General features: G+C 51.2%; 3 protein-coding genes across 4 annotated transcripts; 2 read left to right on the forward strand and 1 right to left on the reverse strand.

Annotated features, from left to right (window-relative positions):
* Nucleotides 1–317: 317 nt before the first annotated feature.
* On the forward strand, nt 318–4358 carry PPP1R26 (protein phosphatase 1 regulatory subunit 26). The gene has a single exon (XM_009951219.2). It carries the CDS (start codon nt 318–320, stop codon nt 4356–4358), a length of 4041 nt encoding a protein of 1346 aa, XP_009949521.2.
* A 6663-nt stretch (nt 4359–11021) lies between these two features.
* Nucleotides 11022–11701, reverse strand: PIERCE1 (piercer of microtubule wall 1). The gene is made up of 3 exons (XM_086475848.1): nt 11586–11701; nt 11411–11489; nt 11022–11207 (listed from the first exon to the last, which is right to left on the reverse strand). The coding sequence occupies exons 1-3, from the start codon at nt 11699–11701 to the stop codon at nt 11022–11024; spliced, it is 381 nt and encodes a 126-aa protein (XP_086331974.1).
* A 218-nt stretch (nt 11702–11919) lies between these two features.
* On the forward strand, nt 11920–13863 carry MRPS2 (mitochondrial ribosomal protein S2). Of its 2 annotated transcripts, none has more exons than XM_086475764.1 (4): nt 11920–11968; nt 12134–12229; nt 12474–12603; nt 12982–13863. In XM_086475764.1, the coding sequence occupies exons 1-4, from the start codon at nt 11920–11922 to the stop codon at nt 13523–13525; spliced, it is 819 nt and encodes a 272-aa protein (XP_086331890.1). In that variant the 3' UTR covers nt 13526–13863. The 2 variants fall into 2 exon arrangements, with proteins under 2 accessions (XP_086331890.1, XP_086331891.1); XM_086475765.1 differs by having other exon boundaries at nt 11920–11947; nt 12164–12229.
* Nucleotides 13864–14236: the final 373 nt, after the last annotated feature.

Genomic DNA, 14236 nt, shown 5'->3' on the forward strand with positions numbered 1-14236 from the left:
AGGTAGTTACCTGAATTGGATTGTGGTTGTGCCAGAAAATGCTGAAAACCGCAAATGATGGGTGCTTTGGCTTATCCTTAACGGCAGTAGTGACTGATTTACCCGTTAAAAGTGATGTTGAGGAGCAACTCCTGTGATTATCTGGCACAGTAAGTCTGAGTGTTAGTAATTTACGGTCTGTGCTACCAGTATTATTACGTGGAACTTTGAGAAGGTAGATGCATAATCAAAAATATTTTTCTCTTTCTTTGTTGTAGGATGGAAGAGGGACCGGTCTGAAAACTCTTCCGTTGTGGACTTCGCTGCTGCCTGCTAGAATGTTCCTTATGAATGCTTCTCCTTTGGTAGCTCTTCAGACGAAATGGGAGTCCTTTGGACCAGCAAGGAATTGTAGGTATCCCGTTTGCTTCTCTGAATCTGAAGGGGACGTCACTAGAACCTCCGTCAGTGCGAAAGTTCAGATGATCATAAACAACCTGCAAAGTCAAGAGTCTCCCCTGGGTATGAACAATGAGTATGATCGTATTATGCAGAAGAAACAAAAGGGAGAAAAGGGCAGTAGTAACAGAGTCGCACCTAGCGCCTCGTTGCTGCGGAAGCATCCTCAATATACCAGGTGTGGATGCCCTGGTGATTCGGACGACACCGAAGTGGAAGAGAACGTGGGGTTTGGGACTCTCTTGCTCGATTCTGACAGCGACGATTCCGTGGACCGAGGTATAGAGGAAGCCATTCAGGAGTACTTGAAAGCAAAAAGCAAAAGTGACCCGTCCTTGCAAAGGAATGCAGAGTGTTCTGAGAATATAAGCAGAGACAAAAGGTTTAAGAGAGAATTCTCCCAGAACAAAGTGGCTAGTAACCTTCTCCCTGTGAAATTTAAAGCTGAGATGCTCTCTGAAGAGTACCTGTCTGACCACCTGGGCATTGGTAAAAGGCTACAGCCTGCTTCCCCTCAGAGCATCAGCAGCGATGACTCTTTTGAACAGAGCATACAGGCTGAAATAGTGCAGTTCTTGAATGAGAAGAAGCAGCAAGAAATTAGTAAATGTGTAACTGGGGAGGATAAAAAAGATCCCCGTGTGAGATCTGTCCTGAAATGCAACAAAGAAACACCAAAACCCAACAGTGGTGCTATAAAGCGAGGTTGTAACGCGCTGCTCTTGAGGCACCACCCCAAGCTGCAGAAGACCAGCACGCAGTCCAAGTGTTTGCCGTCCAAAATCCAGGAAGAGCCTGGTGATTTCAGCCGAGTGAACCAAGCGTATCTGGAAATGGCCGCGGCCAGCCAGCCCTGGTTAGTGGAGCAAAAGGCGGAAAGCGGAGCTAATTACTGGGAGACGAGGGGAGCACTGCTGGACGAGAGCGTGCCCACGTCTGACTCGAGCAGCGATGATGGCATTGAAGAAGCCATTCAGCTTTATCAGCTGGAGAAAATCAGGAAAGAGGCAGGTCATGCGACAGACTGTGTCCCTTTGCAGCGGGAACAATTTGATGCAAAGGGAATGGCGGACATTTCCGCAAGCCTGACAATTAGCTCAACAAAAAGTGCCTCACAAGAAATCCCTAAAAGCCCTCTAAGCAACAAGAGGAAAGAAATCCATTCAAAGTCGACAGAGTTAGAAAGCACCAGCAGTGAATTTAACAAGCTGTTTAAACCACTGAAAAAACCCAGACATTTTGCACCTCCGGAAAACAAGCTTGCTGCTTGCGAGCTCACGTTGCAGGCCTCTTGCAGAGCCGACACATCTGCAGAACTCATGTGTGCGGAAGCTATCCTCGATATTTCCAAAACAATCATGCCGTCCCAAATGGGAAGCGACAACAGATCGCTCGCTGCGGACTCCTTCTTTTCTCCCCAGCTTCTGTCGTCCTCCCGTGGTGAAAGTGACAGCAGCCTCGTGGACAGCGATGATAGCATAGAGCAAGAAATCAGGGCTTTTTTGGCTCTGAAAGCACAGTCAGAGAATCTTGGAACAAAGCCTCCCGGGCTGTCGCACTCAATCCAGATGCCTTTGCCTTCTGATCAAAACAGCCTCGCCGGTACCCTTGAGCCTTCTCTTCCCAAAACGCTGAAGCTATCACTGAGTCGTAAAAGGAGACTGAAAAGGGAAGGCAGCAGAGCGAAACAAGGTGCATCAAAACCACCGGAACAGCTGGAGACAGGACTTTTCCAGCCAGGTAACTATTCAAAATTTCCTGTGCTCCAAGAGGAGTGTGCCCCGAGCAGCCCTGCGGAACTCGGCGATGCTCAAAGGCTCAGTGGTAAAGAGACGAGGCAGCAGCAGCTGGTGTCTTCCAAGTTGTCTGGATCTGATGGCAAATCTGTGGCCTTGGACTCTGTAAACCCTTTTATGCAGGTTCAGAGTAGCACGAGAAAGCGTATGAAAAATACCATCCAAAGTCAAGAAAGGGATGGTTCGGATGATGAGAGCAGTTCTCTGGACAGTGATGAGGACCTTGACAGTGCTATCAAGGACCTCTTACGGTCTAAAAAAAAATTAAAGAAGTCATCCAAGGACCACAAATCTCAGTGCAAGAAGAGAGTCAGGTTTAGCGAGACAGAAACTCGGCTGCTAGATGAATTTAGTAGCCTCCAACAAAACGAGTGGAAATGTAAAAATCCCGTGCTGCTGAAAAGCTGCCTCTCAAAACCTAGAAAGGCCGTGAAAGAGAATGCAGTCAGAAATCCTCCAGACAGCGTAAACGTCAAACCTGGCAATGAAAACCCAGAAACCATGAAGAACTTAGGGTTTAACTTGCAGCTTAAAAAAGGGTATAAACCTAAACCAATTCCAAACCAGAATAACCTGCAGGTAGCTAAAAATAAAAAACGTGCTTTCACAGCCGCGTCGGACGCTGATGACAGCAGTTCAGTGGACAGCGACGACAGCATCGAACAAGAAATTAGGAAGTTCTTGGCAGAAAAGGCTAAAGACTCCGCAAGCAGTTCAGAGATGCAGAAAGATGATGCAACTCTGGATCTGTTGAGAGCGACCAAACAGACTGCTAATAAAGGAAAAGCAAAGCCACAGCCCGTTGAAAGTGAGGTTGACCTCGTGCTGGGCCAGGGTAAAAAGACTGAGGTGTCTCAGCAAACGGGGGAGTTGAAGAACTCTGAGAGGACAGAAGGGAAAAGTGCAATGCTCCATGGCAGTGGGAAGTCGGCTTCCTCTGCAGAGAATGTTAGTCTTCACGCCACCGGTCAATCAAAAGCTAAGCAAGGAGTGGTGGAGGTTAAAGGTGGCGAGTTGTCTGGAAACACCACAGGTAAAAAGGATGTCGCTCATACAGAGCCTGTGCGGAAAATGCTTCCACTTAAAACCAGCAAAAATGAAGGTTGTCAAGTACGAAAAGTAATTAATGCAAAGTCTAGAGCAAAAAGAAAGAATACCTTTCACCTAAAGATCTCAAGTAAATTTATTGCAGGTCTCAAATACGCCCGGGACAGGAAGAAATCCATGCTGTTGAACAAAAGGCAGAAAGCAGAGCGTTTGCTCGCCCAGAGCAGTGCGTTAGGTGCGGAGGGAGCTTCCCAGGGTACGGACGTGCCTAACCAGGGAAGAGGAGCCCCCTTGCCAAAAGGCAGATGTAGTGGGGAGAGTCCGACAGCTATAAAAGACGCCGATTCTCCCCAGAGGCTCGCTGTGGGAGCGTCGAGTCCCCACGTAGCAGAAACCTGCGAAAGGCTGGAGGCTGCTCCTTTGTCTATCGGAGGGGAAGCAGAGGGTTGCAGAAGGGCTAATGATTCAGGAGACCGGTCGGATTCGCCCTCGAGTCTCTCCTCACAGGAGCAGAGCGTGGCAGAAGTCCAAGGAGATAAGGTTTGCGGAGGAACACCCAAAGCCGAGAACACGCAGCTGTGGATCGAGGAAGGCGATACCCCCAAAGACACCTGGGCCGGTTCAGATTTAGACCCCCCGCCCCCTGAACGCGGTGTGGCCGCGGTGAGAGCAGATAAAGGTGGCAGAGAGACGCCTCAGCAGAGCCGTGCGTGCAGTAAGGGAGAGGATAACCAGCAGGACCAGAGGCCAGATCCGAGTTTAGGTTCCCCACTGCAGGAACGAAATGTGACAGCAATAACAGTGGATAAAACGGGTGGAGGAGCGTGCACGGGTAACAGGATGCACGTGTGCATTGAGGAGGAAAATGTTACGTGCCAGGACAGTGACAGGCAGGGAGAAATTGAGGTAGCCAGCTCCAGTTTGGAAGGAAAAATACCTGTCCTGCGGAGTAGGGAAACTGCTTGTGAAGTGGACCAAGGGCAGGAAGTGTTAGACGAAACCTGTGCAAAATTTACTGATGTACCTGCAGGGGACTGCTCAGATTCCCTCTCGAAAAGAAAGGTTTCAAATATGTAAGTAGACTTTTTTTTTTTTTAACAGTCTTTTCAGAAAATAATTGTAATTACCTTGCTAAAACTTGAGACATGAAAGGAGAGATGCTGATGTCTGTATATCATATACACACTAATGTGAAAAATGCTTCTATTTAACAGGAATATCATGGACATACATAGTTTTTGTAGAATTTTGTAAATTATTTAAAAGTGCTCTAAGGAAATATTTTTTATAATGATTTTTAGCGCTTGCATTACTACAGGGTGCTGTAGTTACTGTAGGTAAGAAGATGCTGGCTGATCACGCTTTAAGTTATGAGGCCTCTAACCATTTATCAAAAGGAAACCTGTTTGCACGCAGAATCTGTTCAGAGGCCCTGGGAAAGCCCAGCACGTGATGGCCGTGCTGTACTGGTGAAGCAGATTATCCGACATCTGCTCGTATTCGAGCTGCCTTAGGACAATCCGTGTCGCGGTGTTGTGTGGGGTCTCGGTTCTCCTACCCCAAGGACTGTTGGGCGAGCTCGGCCAGCAGAACTCCAGCGAAGCTGGCGCAGCTGTAGGTGCGGAGATCCACCCTGGAAGACAGAAATGCAAATTCAGGTAAATGAAGCGGATCGGTCTGTCGGCACGTCCCGTGTAAAGGGATCCCGGCAGCTGCTGAAAGGACCTTCTGAATCCCCGAAACCTCCCGCTCGCGGGGGGGTTCCCGGCACAGCTGCAGTCTGAGGGAAGCGAAGGAGCGTGTCCCCTCAGACCACGTGCTTGCTGTGGATTTCGCCAGGTTTACACACTGTTGGGCCTGAAAGAATTACACACTGTGAGGCTGAAAGAATTCCTCGTCCTTCGCCAGTCGCGTTTTGATGCCCTGCAATTCCCCAGCGATGGCTTTTGGTTTCCCGAATGAACCTTCTTGAATTGAGTGCACTTACTTTCCTTTTTCACAAGTGGTTTCTAAAACGTTAAATTTCTGTGAACTTCTATTTTCATTTACAGTTTGTGTGCAATAGAACAAAGCTAGGTTTGCTGTAGGAAGTCCCTGATGTAAACGCCAAGGATATTTTCAGCACTGTTCTTTCATACTGGTAGTGCTTTCTCTTGCCTCCGGTTCCAGCAGCCAGAATAAAGCAATTTTTCACTGCGATGTTTTTATTTGTACTGACTGTAAACGGGATCGAAGTAGCACGTTCATATCACCAAAAAAAGTGCCCCCACACTGGTTTCACTGAAAAATCCAAAAAAGTGTGAGTTTAAGGTGTCGGCTGGTTCTTTCCTCTTCATTTGTATGTAGTGAAGTCCTTGGAGTAGTTTGTTCTTACATCTTGTCCCTGTGAATTGATCCATTAGTCTCTTTATCTAGTCTTCTTCAGAACTTCTCTCAGCCAAACTACCCCTCGGTATCGCTTCGTTTCTCGGTCACTCGGGCAGTCTTCCTGGAGGCTGGCCTGAACGCTGCGAAACGGAGCAAAAGCCGTCGAGAAAGGCTCCAGTATCGCATCGTATCCCCTGGTGTGGTCGCATTTGCAAGAATATTGGCAAACTACCGCGTAGCATAGAGTAGGACAAGTAACTGTGGCATGTAGAGAAATAAATGACATCCTTTGTGTGTTTATACTGTTGTGCAGTTACATTTTAAACATGTTTGTAGTGGTCACTTGACATTTCTTACTGCCCGGCCACTTTTTTGTAGTCCTTGGGTGGGTTGGTTGGTTTGTTTAAAAGATCGGTGTGCTAGATCATCTCATTTTTGTGGTAGGATACCTTGGAAAAGTGTTTTTTACTTAGCTCACGTGCCTGCAGTCAGTCTACACAGGCGTATATTTTTGTCTGCCTTGATTCGGTTGCAGGATTTGGGCCTTTTGTTTGGAATAGGTAAATAGGCTGGTATTTTAAAATAGAAATTTTCAGAGTACCTTGCTTTAAAAGGATTAAACTGTACACTTAATTTTAACAGACGTGATGGAAGCACTGTGTACTGTTTGTATAAAATAAGCTGAATGTTTCTCCTCAGAAGTTTTCAGTAAATCAACATTAAGACTTAAAAGGTGTCTTGTGCCCCTGTCGATGTGTCTGTGTTCTCAGTACGACTCGAACTGTTTCGCTTTCAGTTACGATGCAATTCCGCTTCCCTTGTGCTTTAAATGAAACCTAATTTCAAACGGCACTTTTTTAAATTGATAAACTTGATTTGTATATAGGAAACGGTGTACATTGATAAGTTTATAATGTTTAATAAATGGGGTTCTGACCATGGACCGTGAAACCAGAGCGCTCCGATGGTTTGTGTCATCGTCTGTAGTGAGCAGTGTTCCTGTGTTGTCTTTTTTCCTGGCTGTGCTGCAAGGATGTCATTAACGTGTGCCGGGGGTGTCTGTGAGGGCAGGCTGCCACCCTTGCAGCTGCTCACAGCGTTTGTGTCCGCCAAACCTGGGAACAGGATCTCGGTTCACCTGCTGCTCTTGCTTCTTGCCTCCTGTTGTCTCCAGCCACCTGCTTTCCGGGACTGGGCTCTCCTGTGTGACACTAGCGTGTGATTTCCTCCTGACTGCAAAACAGAATCCAGAGCTTTAAGGATGTGGCTGTTTGAGGGAATGTTGTTCTTAATAACCAAAAAATGAAGGAGATCCCGACAAAGTACATAGGCAAAAAAAGTTGTGGGCGTTCTGGGAGGTGAGAGTGGCGCTTGTCGTTTTAGCAAAACCCTGACAGCAGTTTTCTTTCCTGGCGCTTGTGGTCGAGAAGTGGAGTCCTCCCATGTGCTCGTCCCTCTCCAGTAGTAGGGTTAGCAAAAGGGATTCCTTGTTCTTGAGGCCGGGTTTAGCAGGTGAGGTCTGTGATTCGCTTGGAAAGCCCTCGGTGTGTTTCTGAACAGCATCCCCTGTAGCACAGCTCCTGCGGCCTCCAGGGTGAGCTCACGATCCTCTCTGCCCCCCTGTCGAAGGCTGGCGGTAGCCTGGGAGCCCCTGGTAGTGCAGAGATGGGGTGAAGGTGCTTTCCTGCCTACGGGGGACATGGTGACACCCAGCCCTGAGGTTCTAGGAGGCGAGGGGGCTCTGCGCCTGTCTTCAGGGTGGGAGGCAGGGAAGGAAGGAAGCCTGCTGTTTTCGGTGCGCAAACCAGCCTGTCGCCCTGGGCGTTGCTGTGCCCATATGGTACGGATGTTCCCTCCTTCCTCTGAGTCCTCCCAGTCGTATTGGGTCTCAGCAAGTGGTTTTTCCAGTTTGTCCCATGGGAATTGCTGACTTGCCAAGGAGGAGCGAGCGCCCGCCCGCAGGGGATGGAACTAAATCGTGTGTCAGCCAACGTCTCCGGAGTTGGTGCCGCAGCCATGAGTGCCATGGCTCCGCGGGCAGCACCGGCGTTCTGGGTACAGATCTCCTCACTCGTGCGAAAAAGAGAAGTCTGGTGTCTCGGAGCAGTAAGAAATCACTCTTACGCATTACGGGTTAAAGGTTGAACAGCTGAGGAGCAGAAAGATCGTAGTGAGTGAGAATAAATTCATGAGCAAGAGTCCCACGTGTATAGCGCCGCGTTTGGGACTGCGATACGGATGTCTTGAGGTCGAGCCTCCGTAGATGTGCTACCAAAAAAGTGGTTTTTTTCTTTTATTGATACTGATCATAACAGGCAGCCAGCCGCAGAGTAGGCACAGACTGTCCTCCCCTCCTGGCCCTTTTCAGTGCTCCAGTGACAGCTGAAAAGGCTCTGGTGAGCGCCCAGAACAACTCCTCTTGCCATTATTCCAGCCCTCCCGAGGCATTGACTTGATCCTTTATCTATTGCAGTAGGTACGTGCGTGGAACCATGAATTCAGGTCTACTCAAGCATGTAAAAAAATTACTTTTTTTTTCTTTTTTTAGATGAGTGATGGTTTATATTTGTTAAAAATTCACAATGATTTTCTTTTTGCAGTCAGAGCACAAAACTTGCTAATTTGGGTGTTAAGTTCTTAACTACTCAGTATATTTTACTATGGCTACTGGTAAGGTACAGCATCCTGACGGCACTACCAGAGTTCTCAGACAAGTCTGTGCTCGCTCAGGGCTCTGAAAATAGGTGTATTGTTTTATTTTTACCACAGTGACTATTTTTCTGCTCATCAGGAAGGGCAATCTTCAAGGATCCTCAGGGGGCCGCAAGGGCTACCTTAAATTTTCATAAACAGTTTTTCGCTGCTATTTTAGGAACGTGTACGTTTTGACGCGTAGCTGCTTTTTACACAGGGAAGGAACACGCCGTCTCTGCCACCATTTCTTTTATTAATGTACATGCTTTTTAGTTTTCCAGACCTTTAAGAACTGCAGTTTGTCCTGGTTTGATAGTTCAGCCTCACATAATTTTACCTGCAGATGTGAAAATCATGCTTTCAAAATACAGAGTAGAAAGAGACTGTTTCAGGTAGATTCTCTGCGGTAAAGCGTGCCGTCTTTAGGATGGTGCGTTGAATTTGTACGGCATCTTGGGGTACCATCTATGTGAGGGTGATGTACACTGCGTGCAAAACTGTTCAAAGGAACTGGTTTCAGTTCAGGAATAAAACAAAAAGGGAGGAAATTAAGGCAAGGAAGAAAAGAGGTGGGTGGGTTTAGACAAAGTGTGAAAACAGGTGGAAAATACTTGACAAAACCCACCAAATTGGTATTTTTAAGAGGCAGTCTTATGCCTAAATTATTCCACCTACAGAAAAATCTGTGGATAAAAATATATGTGAAATTGTCACAACTGTTTATATTAATTCAGCGCTTTATGTTATTTTTTGTTTCAGGAGAAGAAAGGGAAGTTATGAGAAGCGCAAGGTATTGTTTAGAGTCTGATAGAAGAATAACAGTAAATGACAGAGGGTTGCTTGTTTATTTTCGTATGTTAAATATTTAAAAAGTTGACTTTTCAGGTCCATTAGTCTGTTTACTTGTTCCAGTGTATTGGTGTGTTTCAGCAGAGGTGGATTTAGCGCCTGTTCCGCCTGGGAGACAACCGCGTGCAGTGCAGTGCAAACGGGAATTGTTTGGTGCGGTCGGCGTGGCTGACGTCTCGCTGGTGGGGCCAGGAACGTGCAGCTACGCTGGGGCTGGGGTGTTTGAAAACGGCACAAGGACAGGCCTGCTCGGTTTTGGACTTCAGGTCTTGGCTTGGTGACATCATTAACTGAGCAGAATACCTCTGCCTGGCAAGTACGTTTGAGTATCTCGCCTCGCCGTGCTTCCTGTGCAGCTTGTAAGGCTGTATAAAAATGGGGAATAGCTCTGACATGGGAAGAATATCATTCGCAGTGGTATGGGATGGACCATTACACCCATTTTTTAAAATTTTTAGCAAACAGCTAGAACATGCTCATTTTAAATATATACTATCAGTATGTTGTACCTGTAAGGTAGGACCACGGCCCATCCATAAACAAGCAGACTGGTTTTTAAGCCAGACGTGCCAAGGTGTTCCTTTCAGTGCAGGTACTGTCGAAATGACGCAGTTTCAGGGGCTGTGTAACGACAGTTGTTACAATAAAACTTAAAAAACCATTTTCTTTTTGCTTGTTGGTCTTTATTTGGATCATTTCTTGAAACGTTGCGGTTTTAAGAGGTGAGAAAGATGAACAAGAAGCCCTGAGGCTTAATGAGTACCTCTGGAAAACATGCAGTTTGGTTATTCGTTAAATAGTACAGAAACAGTTTAAAAATCTTAATTTTTAATGCTATGTGGTACATGAGGAGAGAGTTTAAAGGATCGTTAGTGACAGACGAAAGGTTAAGGGAGTATATCTATATGTAATGTATGTTGTTCTAGTATTTATACGCTGCCTATAAATTAAGCAAATTGGTTTATATGAGCTATTTACTGACATTTAATCACATTAAATATTTAAAAATAAAGATATTCATTAAATCTTTATAAATAAAGATATTACTCCTAATAACATACGCTCTGTAAATTAATTCTTTTCATCTAGTACCAAAGTGGCCCTATGTGTTTTTCCCAACAAATTACTGAACTGGGTTTTGATAACAGAGATTTAAACTGCTTTTCCCCCAAAGCTAAATTTGTGTCCTTAACTAGGTAGGAGTCCTGCTTAAAAAACCCTCCAGTTTGGAGTGGGGGGGTGTGTTATTTAGCAAGGTACTGCTACCTTTAACCTGCTGATTCTGTAGCTATTCATCACAATGTCATAGCAAGTCTCACCGAGCTGAAAGATTATTTTCTTTCCTGTGTTCAGGAGAAAAATTCTCATTAAATCCTAACTGAGGTGGTTAATAGTGTGAAGCGCAGCGTGTTGATCTGCTGCTGCTCAGCCTGCCACGGGAATTATTTTCCTGACGGTCTGTCTATACGGCTTCACTCCCCTCAGCGATAACGACATCCCAAGCCCACGTTCAGGAGAGGTGACCTGCAGCCAAGGGCTCTAATAAAGGTGCCCTGTCCCAGCCTGGTGGCACCGGGTGTGAGTGTGCTGGAAACCTGCTGTATTCGTGATGAAACAGCCTGTAACCTCGATTAGCAGCTACGCTGCGTGGTGCTGTGCCTCCTGTCACGCTTCCCGACGAGGCTTAGCAACAGATTTAGGACAAGGTCAGTGCTGGTGTTTGCTTGCTCATGTTTGGGGGGGGGGTTTGGGGGGGGGGTTGTTTGGGTTTTTTTAATCTAGGCAGCCAGCAGTAAACCGAAGCGGCTTCGTCCTGTCGTGGCCTCAGGTCTAACAGTGCGACGGGCCGCTGGGGTTGTAGCTGGGATGGAAGTTGAGGTGGTCCCAAGCGGTGATGAAGTTGTCCGGGCCGGTGACGTGGCTCTTCTCCAGGGCGGTGTTGAGCCCGTTATTTCTGTACATGCCACCCCGTGCCAGAGCGTTCGAAAACGCGTGTGAGGTGACGTGGAAAGAGGTCTGCGGGAGCGAGAAACGGGGAGGAAGGTGATTGAAGTGCCAACACCGGCAGCACCTGCCGCCCGCGGGAGTTCGGGGGCAAGGAGACGGGCGCTGTGCCCTCATCTGCCTCGGGGGCTTCATCGCCGGGGGATGTTCGCAGGGCCCAAAACTCCGAGACACCGTCTCCGAAGCCCCCCCCGGGGGGTGTCTCCATCACCTACCGGCACCTCGTGCACCGTGGGGGCTTTGCTGCCGTAGGCCTGGTTCGTGGTCCGGTACCGGGGGTGAGGCTCCGGCTCCCTGCGGGGGGGGGGAGAGAGCACAGGCGGGAGCGGGGGGTGCTGGGGGGGGCGGCTCCGGGGGCCCCGCTCGGCCGGGGCCGGGGTCCGCACTCACCCGTAGCCGCGGAAACATGCGGGTTGCTGGAAGCGGCCGGGCAGGCCGGGGCTGGTGCGGTACCAGTCGCTGGTGCGAGGTCCGGGGCTGCCCGCGGTCGCCTCCGGGCGGGACATGGCAGCCGGGACCGGGCAGCGGGCACCGGCGTTGCCTGGCGACGGGACGCGGCGGGCGGGCGACGATCGCTCCCCGCCCCCACCCAGCAGCCGCCCCGCCCCGGGGGGAGGGCGCGGGGGCCGGGCAGGAAGCGGAAGGCGCCGCCTGACCTTCCTCCTCCTCCTCCTCCTCCTCCTGCTGCTGCTGCTGCTCGTCCTGCGGCCGCCGGGCGCGGAGGATGGCGGCACCGCGGCTCCTGCGGGCAGGTGAGGGGGTCGTGCCCACCCCATCCCGGCCGTGCCCGGTCCTCCCCGCCGGTGCGACCCCCCCCCGCGCTTCGCTCCCCGCCGGTGCGACCCCCCCCCCCGCGCTTCGCTCCCCGCCGGTGCGACCCCCCCCCGCGTTTCGCTCCCCGCCGGTGCGACCCCCCCCCCGCGTTTCGCTCCCCGCCGGTGCGACCCCCCGTGTTTCTCTCCCCGCAGCAGCCCCGCGGCTCTACAGCAGCGTACCGGCCTCGGCCCTGGCCCCGGCGGCGACCCAGCCCTGCGGTGAGTGCTGCCGTGCACCGGCCCCTTCCTCGGGGAAAAGGAGGGGGGAGGGGCCCCCCCAAACCGGGCTTCTGCACCCCTGGGCACTACCGGCACCTGAGCAATGTCCTGGCTGGGATCGCCGGGCCCTTGGGGCAGGCAGGTGGCCGTGAGCCTTTTCTCCAGTGCCGGCTCATCCCCTGCAGACACAACAAGAGAGAACAATGATTTTTTAGTATGTTTTTTTTAATTCCCCTTCTCTCAGCGGTGGATGACAAGCTGCTGTCCAAGCCGCTCAAGCACCCCGACTTCTTCAACGTGAAGGAGCTCTTCTCTCTGAAAGATCTCTTTGATGCTCGAGTGCACCTGGGGCACAAAAAGGGATGTCGGCATAGGTGAGTGACCCTGTTCTGTGATCCAGGGCTTGATGGTGTTGAGTGTTTCCCTAGGCCCTGTCAGCCTCTGGGGGCTGCAGTAGATCTGTCTGGGTCTGCAACTGCCCACACAGACCCCCATTTCTACCTGGGCACGGTTGCTGCCCTGCGAAAGTAGAAGGACGCGAGTCAGCGTGGGGCACGGAGAGGGGTGTGAGACCTGCAGCCCCCTGAACCCGGCGCTGTGCACAGGGGGTCTCAGCAGAGAGCACCTCTGGTATCGGCTGGGAGCTGGAGCGTGGGAAGGTTTCGGTGGGGCCACGCCACGTTCGGAACCTCTGCTCGATGCAGCACCCCATCCCCGCGTCCCCTTGTGTCGCCCTCCCTCTGCCCCTGCAGGTTCATGGAGCCCTACATCTTCGGCTGCCGCCTGGATCAGGACATCATCGACTTGGATCAGACGATGCAGCACCTCCAGCTGGCCCTCAACTTCACCGCCCACGTCGCCTACCGCAAGGGCATCATCCTCTTCATCAGCCGCAAACGCCAGTTCTGCCACCTCGTCGAGAGCACGGCACGGGAGTGCGGGGAGTACGCCCACACCCGTTACTGGCAGGGCGGCCTGCTCACCAACGCCCACATCCATTTCGGGTCCGGCGTCCGCCTGCCCGACCTCTTCATCTTCCTCAGCAGCCTCAACAATGTCTTCGAGCCTCACGTGGCCATCCGGGATGCTGCCAAGATGAACATCCCCACGGTGGGGGTGGTGGACACAAACTGCAACCCCTGTTTGATCACCTACCCGATCCCCGGGAACGACGACAGCCCCTCCGCCATGGAGCTCTACTGCAAGCTCTTCAAGATGACCATCATCCGCGCCAAGGACAAGAGGAGGCAGAGTGAGGTCTTCGACGAGCTGCGGAGGAAAGCGGAGGGCAATTAGAGCCCTCGGGACAGGCTCGGCCGTGCCCAGCGATGGGCGTCCTGCGCTGCTCCCGTGGGCTCTGCGGGACTGACCCTGCACCCAGAGCGCCAGCTTTTGGCAGAGCTGGGCTGGTTGTGGAAGGGACCCCCCCCGGCTCTGCTGCTGTGCAGGGATCTGGTGGTGGTGGGTTCCAGCTCGAAAGAAAATTTGTCCGTAGCGATGCGAGGGGAGACGGAGCCAGGCCAGACCCGACTCCTGCCCTTGTGTTTGTCGCTGTTGCAAGGAGGTGTCTCTGTCCTGTGGCCTTCCGGTTCCTGAGCTTGTGACTTGATGTGAAACCACTTGTATCTCGAGCCCCTTGACAAATAAAGGGCCCCGTGATCCTTTTTCTTTCTTCTCTTGTGGAACGGGAAAGTACGGGGCCGTCTGGCGAATGTTTGTGGTTGTGGGATGGGGGGTGAAGGGCGTTCCCAGCTTGGGGACCCCCGTGGTGTTGCAGGCCAGAGGCAGGGAGGGGTACAAGGCTGGCTGGCATGTCACAAAACGGTGGAGGGTCCCCGTTTTGTCCCAGGGTCCAGCCTCTGCCGTCGCCGCGGGGGGACGCCAGGGAGCAGCTGAGAAAAGGGCGATCCAGCCCCTCACACGCCGTGTGTCCCCGTAGGAGGCCTCAGGGCGGTGCTGCAGCCTTGGGGGTCAGGCCCAGCGCGGGGGAGCGGCCCGGGCCGGGGG

This window comes from Leptosomus discolor, chromosome 19 (assembly GCF_034619465.1).
Source record: "Leptosomus discolor isolate bLepDis1 chromosome 19, bLepDis1.hap2, whole genome shotgun sequence".
In the NCBI taxonomy this organism is placed as follows: domain Eukaryota; kingdom Metazoa; phylum Chordata; class Aves; order Leptosomiformes; family Leptosomidae; genus Leptosomus; species Leptosomus discolor.